Source organism: Syngnathus acus, chromosome 1, assembly GCF_901709675.1.
Source record: "Syngnathus acus chromosome 1, fSynAcu1.2, whole genome shotgun sequence".
Taxonomy (NCBI): domain Eukaryota; kingdom Metazoa; phylum Chordata; class Actinopteri; order Syngnathiformes; family Syngnathidae; genus Syngnathus; species Syngnathus acus.
This window is the reverse complement of record NC_051087.1, coordinates 9,091,390-9,103,015: the sequence shown is the minus strand read 5'-3', so window position 1 is coordinate 9,103,015 and position 11,626 is coordinate 9,091,390. Positions and strand designations below refer to the sequence as shown.

At 40.7% G+C, this 11,626-nt stretch overlaps 1 protein-coding gene across 1 annotated transcript; it reads right to left on the bottom strand.

Moving 5' to 3' along the window:
• Nucleotides 1–7: 7 nt before the first annotated feature.
• Nucleotides 8–11,111, bottom strand: LOC119125265 (procollagen galactosyltransferase 1-like). Its single transcript, XM_037255568.1, has 12 exons — nucleotides 10,724–11,111; nucleotides 7,230–7,340; nucleotides 7,002–7,119; nucleotides 6,346–6,480; nucleotides 5,289–5,493; nucleotides 5,094–5,213; nucleotides 4,572–4,648; nucleotides 4,379–4,485; nucleotides 3,962–4,094; nucleotides 3,661–3,788; nucleotides 3,212–3,418; nucleotides 8–2,149 (listed from the first exon to the last, which is right to left on the bottom strand). The coding sequence occupies exons 1-12, from the start codon at nucleotides 10,939–10,941 to the stop codon at nucleotides 1,879–1,881; spliced, it is 1,830 nt and encodes a 609-aa protein (XP_037111463.1). The 5' UTR covers nucleotides 10,942–11,111; the 3' UTR covers nucleotides 8–1,878.
• Nucleotides 11,112–11,626: the final 515 nt, after the last annotated feature.

The following is an 11,626-nucleotide window of genomic DNA, read 5'->3' as shown; positions in this document are numbered from 1 at the left end:
TCAAAAGCACAGTTGTGTTAGACATTTAATACAAAAAGACACACAGATGTGCATTCAATTGTGACAAAATAACGTTGTTAAGTAATGTTATAATTGGATAATAAATAAAACAATGAAGAGCTGGCGCAGAATTAGGTGCTTCCGACTAAGCTGTCAAAATGAGCAGCGGGTGTCAATATGTTCAATGCATTTTGTTCTGGTAAATGACACAATCAGTTTACAGTCACTGGTCTTTGAACTCGTCACAGCCGAGGAAAACAAGGCGAACTGTGGTGAGGGAGGAAAACAAAACACTTCAGAGGACTTCAATTTGATTGACATCATTTGAGTGTGGAATCCCGCCCCCCCCAACTTGGTCTCAAACAAAAACCCAAATCACACTATAGATTAATAGTATAATAGTCTACTATTTCAATGTAATCTTTACTCAGTTACAGAGAAACAAATGCTACCTGTATATTTGGGAATTCTGGCTGATGTAAAGGATTAAAAGTAGACGACATCTGTCGATCTGGTCACATCTGGAGCAAGGGGGGATGCAATAAATAAAACAAAAGCTGCTTAATAATCTATGTTTCATTCATTCTTTACACTTTCAATTGGCAAATATAAAACCCCCAAAAATGAAAAATACAATCTAACAGTGAAAATAATAAAAAAGAATCCAGATTTCCCATATTTCATATGAGGGCAATCATTGATAGCACTGAGGTTGAGGTCGTAAAAAGCTCCTCAAAAGCATTCCTTGGACCACGATGAGCAAGATCAGGCATGCATGCACATGGCGGCTAAACCAGTATCATACCTGTTGAAAATCTGAGGTCATAAAAGAGTTAAAAGTTATGTCCGTACGTTGAAAAAAACCCACCTCAAACCAGATTTGTGACATGAATAAAATGGTTAAGGATTAAGATTTTTTTTAGGCCACTTTTCATATTGTGAATCAGCCCAAATTCACAATTAAATGAATTTAAGTACGTGAAATAATTATTACTAAATTCTGGCTTCATTATTTGCTATTTTATAAGATCAAAACTATGATCGAGTGGAGAGTGACATTAGTGACAACTGTCATAAAAATACGCAAGTACAAAATGTGGAGAATATAAAAATATATAGTGTAAATACAGCTCAGTTTGGAATTTTCTTTATGCGCTGCATATATTTGCTATGTGTTGCGAGTGTGGGAGCAGTACGCATTTGCTCACGTGTGCATGCAGCTTGCAGGGAACATTGGTGGTAAAGCCCTGAGGGTGGATGAGAGCAGCCCGGAGGTCCTAAAGACTCCGCATGTATAGGAGCTGTGGCAACCATGACCTGCCTGGAGATAATCAGGATGGATAGATGGATGTTTTTAACTCTATACAAAGTACTTTTGTTGCACACAATTAAACATTTTGTATGAAAAGTGTAAAGTTGTGTTAGCCAACCTATCTTTACTAATGCTTGATACCAAACTTGTGACTAACCCAATCCGGACCAACCAAATAACAATATAAAAAAGAAAACGTTTAGTTTTTAATTTTGTATTTTAGACCTGAGCCTAAAATTGCAATGTGAAAAATCGGGCTTTTTGTGTTAGATTAAAAGAAAAAAAGAAAATAACCAGTCCCTTTTTGATTCTCTAACTTTGGATTGCGAATTGAAGATGGAAAGAAAGAATGACACGCAAATGGACTCGTCAAGAGTTGTTTTGAAATGTAACTCTAACCTTCTCCTTTAAGAGAAAGCTCAAGTGACGGTGGAAGTCTCACTGGACCTGTGTCCATCTAGCCTGCCTCTTCCACATTGCTCCCACTATCACAGCTTTATTCTGCTGTACAGTATGTCAACCTGCTCAGTGTGTGTATATGTGCAACAGAGTGTTCTCCCAAGGCATCACAATTCATCCCGCGCACTCCAGTTCTCCAGCTCAGACTGGAGCACATCAGAGTTCTGTGCCTCTAGACTTAGTTCCACCTGCTCTTGAGTTTTCCCCGACTTGGCTCTGTCCCAATCGGTCTTGGTTGTCTCATTGTTCCAGACTACTGAGGTCTCCGTGTCACTGATGTAGCCAGCGTCTCCCGTGTAGTGTGTCGGATACACCAGAAGCGGCTCTGCGGAGAACGCACGGAGGTTCCGATCTTCAAAGTGTTCCATGTAGTCTAAACTGAAGAGGGAAAAGATGGCAGCAAAAAGCAGATTGACAAAGTTTACGAGAGATCCACCTACAGAACAAGGGGACAAAGATGGCCGACCTGTGCCGTGATTTGATTGTTTATGCCAAAGAAAGCACTGTAACAATCCAGGTCTGGCATGTTCTAACAGGATTCACGCCCTTTTTTTAAGACTAAAGACACATCACTTAAATGTTAAATCGTCGAGTGTTTTGAGAGACAGCATGACGTGAAGAAAACACTAACTTTATACTTTACGGTGTCGTCACACTTAAACTCTTCATCAATAATTCTAGTAATTTTCAAACCTCAAAGACACAACATTGAGATTTGTACAATTATGCTACATTAATACATTAAGACCCAGTAAAGTGAAAATAGAAATCTCATGAATTGGACTCATTGCAGAGAGGAGTGTCGTTAACAAGCCACATAGTGGAGTTATGAAACGGCTTATGAAACAAACAAGTTAGGTTACGCACAACATTTTTGTGGAAAAATTACCTTTGTTTTCGTAAAATTTTTGGTACATGAACAGTCTGGGTTGGATAAGCGGATGAATTTATGATGTGTTTCATTTTGCTCTATCATTGGCTCTGTGCACCAGGGTTAGAGTTAATAAATAACCAAATAATTCAACTTAAAATTGAAAAAGCATTTTCATCAACAAAATAAAAAATGAGAGTCCTTTTAAAAAATGATAACTGAAATGACATTTTACTTTTGTAAAATTAACTATGACATTATAGCCAACATGTTCTTTGTTTGCATTTTTTCATGTTGTAGGTAAGTAGTGTTAAATTTAAAAAATAAATTTGGGTTTTGGCTTAGGGTTCCCAATTTTCAGTTTTTTTTTTATATATATAATGTTCATTTGGGTGCTTTCTTACATATTTCAACAATGAATAGTATTAAATCAAGTTTTATCCATTTAAATGGATCAAGACTTTTTACTGCACAATGCACAATTTTTCCGCATCTCAGTTTAAAAAAAACCACAAGGTTGAACATAATTTAGAACAAAAAAAAACAGGAGCGAGACGCATTGTACTCACACAGGATGTTTGTCATACATGACAGGAAGGAACTCATCAACAGGCAGCATCTTTTTCAGAGGCTCAACCTTGAGGAGCTTTCGGGCTCCTTGCAAGGACAGCATGTAGCCTAAAGTCCAGTACGAGTAGTCGGCCTCCACCAGATTGCGAACATTTGGTACTGACTTCTCTGGATGATCCACCTGCATTCGCTTCCGTCCAATATAACTGCATGAGCAAGGGTAAGGAGAACAAATATGTACCAACACCAGCAAGTTTTAAAGAAAACATTCATTTAGCAAAGAATTCCTTCTATTGTTTTTGTGCTGCCTATAAATGTGAAAGGTCGCAGTGACTTTGAATGACTGGTCAGCGGTGTCGAGGAAACAGCGGATGACAGATGGCAGGATTTCTTTGGGAGCAATAATCCTCTCTATTTTTAACACAGAATTTTCACTGCATCGACTCACATGAGATCCCAGTCAAGCTTGTGCGTGGTCACCTCCTGCAGCAGTGCCTGGAGACGCCGTTTAAAGAACACCTCAAAGCGCAGGTCGTCCTCAATGACCAAGGAGGTTTGCAGCCCGCGATCCGCTATCTGCACGCACACGCTCAATGCTGGACTTTTTGTTTTTTTTATTTCAAAGCTAGATGTAACAATGTCAGCAGGCAGGGCTTTTTAACATGGAGAAATACACAACCGCTCTAAATATTGCTGATGCAGTGTTTTTGTGATAACTGAACCTGTGAATGTCATTACAGAATGCTTACCTCCTTCCAGATGTTGTAATGAGAGAGGAAACAACCCAATTCACCCTTGGTCAGAGGGCGACCGTGATAAGGGTCTTTGTATCCCGGCAGCATGCTAATCCCCATGGACTCGATGTCACTCTTGTTCAGCGCCCTGATGAACAGAGGAGAGATAAACAAGGAGATTAGCAGGAAGAATAATACATCATATGGATGACATTGCTGGACAGGGAATATGACCTCACAAGCAAAAACATTAGGTTCTCCTGCATTATCTATTGAGATCCAACATTAAATGTCTCGCTAATTGATATTGAAAAAAAGTTTATTATTGCAGCTGGTGTAGAAATGGAATGCATAATATTATGACGAATTTGAAAATGCTGGCAGACTCTTTGCCCCGCCTCCTGATAAATGACGACAGGTGACGAAACGTACTTGCCGTCCACAGCGGCAATAACTTTACAGCTGATTTCCATCTCGTGCAAAGTTCTCAGCATGCGCTCACGCCGGTCAACTCTTCGCACCAGATTGATCATGAACACCTGCGGACGCACACAACACACAAGCTCACAAATATGCTCGAGCCTGTGTGTTTCAATGAGTGTGTGTGAGAAAGAAAAGACTGTACCTCATCAAAGCCGATCTTGTTTGGCTGTTTGGGAGGGAGGGTGAGGAAGCTGGAATATTCCAAGGGAGGATTTTTCACTTTCAAAGAAGATGGCAGAGGGTTACAAAGAGAATGTGCAATGAATCAGAGGCTACACAAAATGCAGCCCACCACAGCGCCAAATGCCATGGCCAGTCAAAGTAAGCAATCATTTTTTTGCAGCATGCTTGTGTTCCTTCTTTTATTGATGAAAACACATCGTGCAGCATATAAAAGATAACGACGACAAAGCATTTTGGTTACCAAAATATTGCTTCAGTAGGGGTAAGAACTCAATCAAAAACCTTCACTGGGTGCTCAGATGAAATCCGTGGCAAAAGAGCAGACATGATTTCTGTTGTGCATAATGCATAATTGATTATTTTCTATATCTGTCTGCCAAGGTTGGGAGAAAAAGACCAAGTCTAGAACTATTTTAGTCGTAAAATAAAACCCGTTTTACTGTGTCGCTTTTACGTACATGCGCATTGACATTGAACTCACCCATGATCTCAAGATGAGTGTGCAAGAAACTGTCGGCTTCATCCAACAAAGTAGCGTGGGAACGCATGGGCATAGGAAGGTATCCGTAGGTTTCTTTGTTGCACACGTACATCTGAACATCTGACAACATCACAAGCGGAGTGTCAATGCAAAATCACACAGGTACGTAATATTCACGTGTTTCATTCGTCTCACCTGCGATGCGAGCCGAATAGGCAAAGACGATGACATCATCAAGGGCCCAGCTGTACTCCGGGTGCGGCGGGTAGAAAGCCAATTGACGAGAGGCTTCCTTCCGCAAGTCTACCAAGTACGTCGAGTGGACCATGGGTACGGCAAAACAGCCAAGACGCTCATGCTTCCTGATGGGTATGTAGGCTGCCGTTCGCTTGTAGTAGCCCTGTCAAGATGGACGCACGCAATGAGCCTCAGTCACCAACAATGCCCAAAGAATTGTTCTAAAAGAACTTTTATTACAAAAATTTAAAAAGATTCCATGATTGGTGTGAATGCTGGGTGGCAGCTGTGCTATATGTAACAAAGTTGCAAAATCAGAATTACAATTCAGACATCTTTGCAGATGGTCAGTATCATTTCCTTTGCTGCAGCTGAACATCTGCTTCGGAACTACCGAGGAGAATCTGCAGTTTGGAATTCAGGCTCACGCCCAGTGTCGAAGCATTTCTCCTTCCTGGCGTGCCTAACTTATTTATGTGCAGACGAGCCTTAAGCCTCACATGCATACTGTACGTAAACACTCGCAAGTATCGTGAGAAATCACATAAAGCATTTACGCGACATATGATACGTGTGGAGAATCAAATTCAATTCCATACCAGAGATGCATCTGACAGCACGCATTGACAAACACTTTAATGCTCACTTCTCATTTGGGAATGGTAACAGGATGTTCCATGTTATTTCCATTGGAAAGGAACAGTGCTTATAGTTGTAGTTATGTTAAAGTGCCATGTTTTTCTGACATTGAATTATTTTAAAATGTTTTCCACCATTAATGAGACCTACAAGCTGTTGAAGTGAATTTTAATCCTTTGAAAGGAAGTAAAAAAAAAACTGACGTCATGCAGTTGCAAAAGTGTGCACGTCTTCTTATAACTGGGGCACAAACTGAATACGTGTTGTGACAACATCAGTGGGGAAAAAAATCAGATTCTGAATCAGACCTCCTCCAAAGTGGATGTCATAAATGTGTACACAATGTGAATGGCTCACAAATGGCCACCAGCATTACCTGTGAGGTCATGCCGCACCAAAAGTTGGAGTAGGCAGCTCTGGACTCCAACATTGGGGCAACAATGGTCTTGTTTTCTTTCATGAGTTTCCACAACATATCTGGGTTAGTGAGCAGATTGTCGCAGTCGGCCACCTGTCAGCGAAGGGAAAAGAGCGAGAGACTGCAGCTGAACACAATGATATCACAAAACCATTGTTCTGCGCTTGGATCTTCGCTGAGTTCTTATACAACAACTGAGGTGGCGGGGAATGTGTCTGGCTGGGAACCATGTTGAATATGCGAAGAGCTCTGCTCGAAAAAAATGCATTTTGACATAGGTAACCATAGCAACAGGATGTATGCTTGATCCTTCCACTGCCAAATAACTGTTGCCGCCACCTCCTCCATTCACATGCCTAAATACAAAGTGGGTGAATAAAATATGTGCAAATACACTGTGGGTCATGTTTCACAGGGAAATATCGTGGGTGTCTGACCATTCCGATCGATTTTGGAATTAACGGAAAGCAAGACATTCAGTAATTCCCCATTAAAATGTAAAGCACTTCAGTGAGACTGAACATTTTCATGTCATCATTTCAATCCCCCCACCGTGCATTTCACTATAATGTGGCACGCAGCGCTATGAGGAGGTTGATTGACTGACAACATACCAGGAGGTAGTCAGCCCAGATCTCACGGGCTGTGCCCAAAGCCGCCTGACGAAGCTTCATGACGTGTTCATACCGAAGATTATTCCAGTGTTTTGGCCCCATCTCGTCCTCAAAGGCACTAAGATTAAAGATTAAGATTAAAGATTAAATTAAGGTGAGCACAGGTGACACTGGTGTTAGGAACTGAAACAAACTCACTCAGCCACATTCACACACACATTAAATTACCTGGATTCATCATCTGGTCTCCACTCCACATAGTGATAGTCATTCTGGACCTTGATGAGCCAATCTCGAAGGATGGCGGAGGTGTTATCTATGTTGTGATCTGTCGCCACCCTGTGGCGAGATGAGGAACAGAGAGGCTCTTAGAGTGGAGGGATGGGGGATGCACTGATTAAATATATTGGAACAGGAGAGGTGCTGATGCCTAATTAAAATGTCTCCTTATAAAATATGGTCTTCATAAAAAGGATTCTACGGTGATATAATTTGGCTGCACTGGTTCAGTGACTGATTCTGGAGCACCGTATCCATCACAGTAGTGCAATATAATCACCTCATTAGTCTGGCACACAAATGCCCGGAGCACCACTATTGTTTTCTGCTCCGTCTGTGTGTATTACAATAACTTCCAGAGAGACTCTCATGTCAGTGACACACAGAAATATCTCAACCGTGAATGTCGTTCGTCAGAGTTACCATGTATTGTCGTCATTTTACGAGGAGGAAAGAGAAGACTGACGTGAAATGTACTCAAATGTCAGATGATAGTAAAAAGTAATGGTAGCAATTTGAAGAGGAAAATCAGGTTAGATTTAGAAGATGTAAGTGCATCAAATTGAATATATATTGAGATATGTAAAAGTATATAGTAAAAAGTAATGGTAGCAATTTGAATAGGAAAATCGGGTTAGATTTAGAAGATGTAAGTGCATCAAATTGAATATATATTGAGATATGCGTATTATCAAATTTATTGGACAGATATATCTTTTCACGTTAGACAATGCTACAAATATATGTTGATTGTGGAATCCAGGCTTTTAGGACGACAAATGACTAAATACTGTAAACAACGGGATCAATTTGAAAGCAACTATTGATTACTATCATAATGACTGTATCCTATTTCATAATGTTGACATTTTTCACGCTTTGTTCTAGAGCTTTTTTTTTACTCGAGCACATCACTGTGAGCTGAGGAGCGGCAAACAAAGACTGAATAGGAGGAGGGGACCTGGCTTTCCTGCTGTCTACGTTATCAAAACAAAGCTTGGAGCATGATGGGCTGGCGCAAAGAGTGACACATGGAATGTGTAGGTATGAGAGAAAATGGATTTACACCCTCCGGCATCATGTAGCGGTTGATGGACAGCCTGCCGTGGGTGGTTACTTTGCCATCTGTGTGTGGTGTTCTCACATTAAAGTGCTATCTCAGCGCTTACATGCAACCACTTCACAGCGCAGCCATTTTCGTGTTCTCATGTTCTCTCTAATGTCTACATGCCTTTTTCCTGAACCTGGAACAGCACTAGATAAGATCAAGTATTGCACACCTGCACAGTCTAATAAGATCCAATACAAGGGCCGCATTTATGTATTGTCACACTAGAATGGCACTCGGTAGAGCAAAACACCCTTGCATTTGTGTTTATCGCTCAGAGCCTGAGACATTGAAAATCCAAAGAAAAAATGGCGTCGTTTTGATTAATTGATAGGAATCTAATCTGCTGCAGCCTATCATGGCGCAAACTAGGTTTGAAGTGCGGGTGTGTGTTTGTGTGTGTGAGCTGGCAATGGCCCTACTGTTGACTTCCTGAACTGCACCCGCTTTAGTTGCTCATATTTGCCTCAGGGCTGAGTTATTTATCATTATCTTAGCTAAATCTACCTCATGTGTCTCGCTTTCACATTCTTAATTGTCACTAAAGTGCCAAAAGAATTTAATCAATGTACCACGCGAGTACAGTATCCCCAGGCCTTCTTTTGGGGGAAAAAAAAAGTGCAAGATGATTTAAAAAAGAAAAAAATCAACTATAGAGAAATGGTTTTCTCCCAAAAGAACTTTCGAAATATTGTATGTCAAAATCAAGTTTCTTGCCAGTGTATGTGCCACTGTTTGAATAGCAACAAAAGCAGGCCTAAACAACGGAAGAGACCAAAAGTAGGCGAGAATGTGCGCTTTATGGAAGCTTATCTTCTCTCCTGCAAGTCCATGCAGCACACGCTTTCACCATAATAATCGACATAGATGTGTTTATATGCATGCCAGGGTGCTTTATTTTCCACTGTCAGGTTGATAGCTGCAGGTATTGACAGGTGCCTAGGGCCACTGAGTTTGTGTTTTGAAACTTTCTAGAATGTTGACTAGAAGGTTTTTAATGGAGAATGCAGAAAAAGATCTCTGCTCAAACTGCCACAAATCATAAACCTTTGGCCAGAACCCAAAAAAACAGATGAATGCATGCTGGTTTTATACTCAATTCAACACTCAAAGGAGACAGCCCTCCCACTTGATTGAACAATATATTTTTTCTCTCTAAATTTAGTTCAAAAGCACTCAATTATTCCAACCACACTCGTCTGCCTGACGCTGTTGACGCACCGTTGCTTTTCTAAACCACTTGAGTGCTAAAATATCATCGAACCTGTCAAATATGAATGCAGACGAAAAGATTACTTTCATCCCCATAAAGCATGTCTGCAGGCATATGATCAAAACAAGAGGGAGTAAGATGCAGTTATAATAAATGTCTGGAGGACTGGGACTGGATAAAATTAAGGGGAATAAACATAGTGGGATCAGAGGTGTCAACAACAAAGTACAAATGAAGTATTTGCATTTTACTTGAGTACTGTATTGATTTTTTTTTGACTCCCTATATTTGATATCTACTTTTTACACCTTATTTTGTCCAAAAAATTGCATGACATTTTTCAAACTCTGCAGATTATGACCTAAAGGGTTTTATAATATGGAAAAAACAGGAACAACAGCGACATAGAGGAAGGTGAACCCGAGAATCACAAACGCAACAGATTTGGAGAAGCTGAATAGTCCCCATCGGTAATCAAAATGAGCTTTGCAGATAATTGAAAACAGAGTTTTTGCTGTTATTCTGAAGCACACTTTACACTGCATTTTTTCAATATTTCCCCAAGTACAGGAATTAAATCTGAACTTTTGCCAAGGTCTTTCAAATTAGACAAGTCGGCTTCTACTTGAACACAAAGTGAGAACTTTTGTCACCTCTGACTGGGAAACACAAAGAAATAAATCTTCTGCAACTTTTGTGCCAAGACTGTGTGGAGTGCACAAGAGTGAGGCGGTGTTTCCAGTGGAGTCTAAAGATGTGGCAGGAAAAGAGGGGCAGGGACAGAGGAGGGGAAACGAGGGGGAATGAGAGAAGATCCCAAACTGAATGGAACTTTTCAGATACAACTTGACTACGTACTCCTTTCCCGTGCAACACTGTGAGATGATTCTCACTTTATGGAGCCATTGCATGAATAAATGAAAGTACCCAAACGATTAATGGTCAGATATGTTGTCAGGTTAAAATTTACTGAGGGGAAAATGAGACTCAAATATGCATGTCTACAAAAACAGATGTTACGCAAAGAACACATGTAGTTTTTGTATACTCTTCAGACTTCACTACTAGTTGTCAAGATGCGTTTGTTATTCTGTGTAAATATATTGAGAACTTTGCACTCACCATAAAGCAATGCGGTCCTTCGGGTAGTGGAGGCGCTCCAAAGCTCCGAGGAAGAGCGGCAAAGAGTGCGCAGAGTTGCGGCAGATGAGCGCGACAACTACCCGTGGGGCGAGGAGAGGAGACTCGGGGCTCCAGCGCTCCTCGGTGAAGTAGCCCCGGCTCAAGCCCGAAAAGTGGACGAACAGCAGGGCGGAAAGCAGCGAGGCGATGCGGGGCATGGCAGGGAGAGACGCGATTTGGACTTGCGGCAGACAGATGAAGGGACGGGCGTAAGGTTAGAGGTTAGGTGCGTACTGCTGTTGCGTTATGCCGATAGTGGAGACATGGCGGAGGAGTGAGCTGAATTAAAGGGGAAGGTTAAGCGGTGCAAGAGGTGCTACACCTTCCGAAGAATGCGCCGTTTTCTTTTTGTAACAACAAAACCCACATCATATTCTCATTACTATATTCATAAGAATAATTTTGCAAACATTATTTCCGTCTGTGCCATAGATAGTCATGGCTCGTCCAATACTGACGTTCTCATGCGTTTCTTCCCCTTTAAGAATAGCCAATTGGGAGTCATTCAGGAAATAGTGGGGACCAGTGTGGGCGTGCCTTAATGTGGCAACAGAAGGACATACAAACGGAATAAATAAATAAATAAATAAATAAATAAATAAATAAATAAATAAATAAATAAATAAAAACGTAGATTTCAACAAAAAAAAGTTTTGAACACTTTGCATAACGACATAAAAACTTACCCGCACAGAAAATAGTAATTTTTATTGCTGTGCAATGTGCTCATCCTGGGAAGAAAAAATATTCCGCTCCCTGTGAAATGTTGTTTAATGGGAAAGAATGCCATTTAAAAAAAACAACAACACTTTTGTCACATATTTCTGTCATTTAGCAGAAACC

Coding starts and splice junctions, on each gene's coding strand:
- LOC119125265 (XM_037255568.1), bottom strand. CDS start 10,941: ATGCCCCGCATCGCCTCGCTGCTTTCCGCCCTGCTGTTCGTCCACTTT. Junction 6,481..7,001: donor TCTGGGCTGACTACCTCCTG/GTATGTTGTCAG, acceptor CTTCGCTGACAG/GTGGCCGACTGCGACAATCT. Junction 4,095..4,378: donor ATTGCCGCTGTGGACGGCAA/GTACGTTTCGTC, acceptor TCTGTTCATCAG/GGCGCTGAACAAGAGTGACA.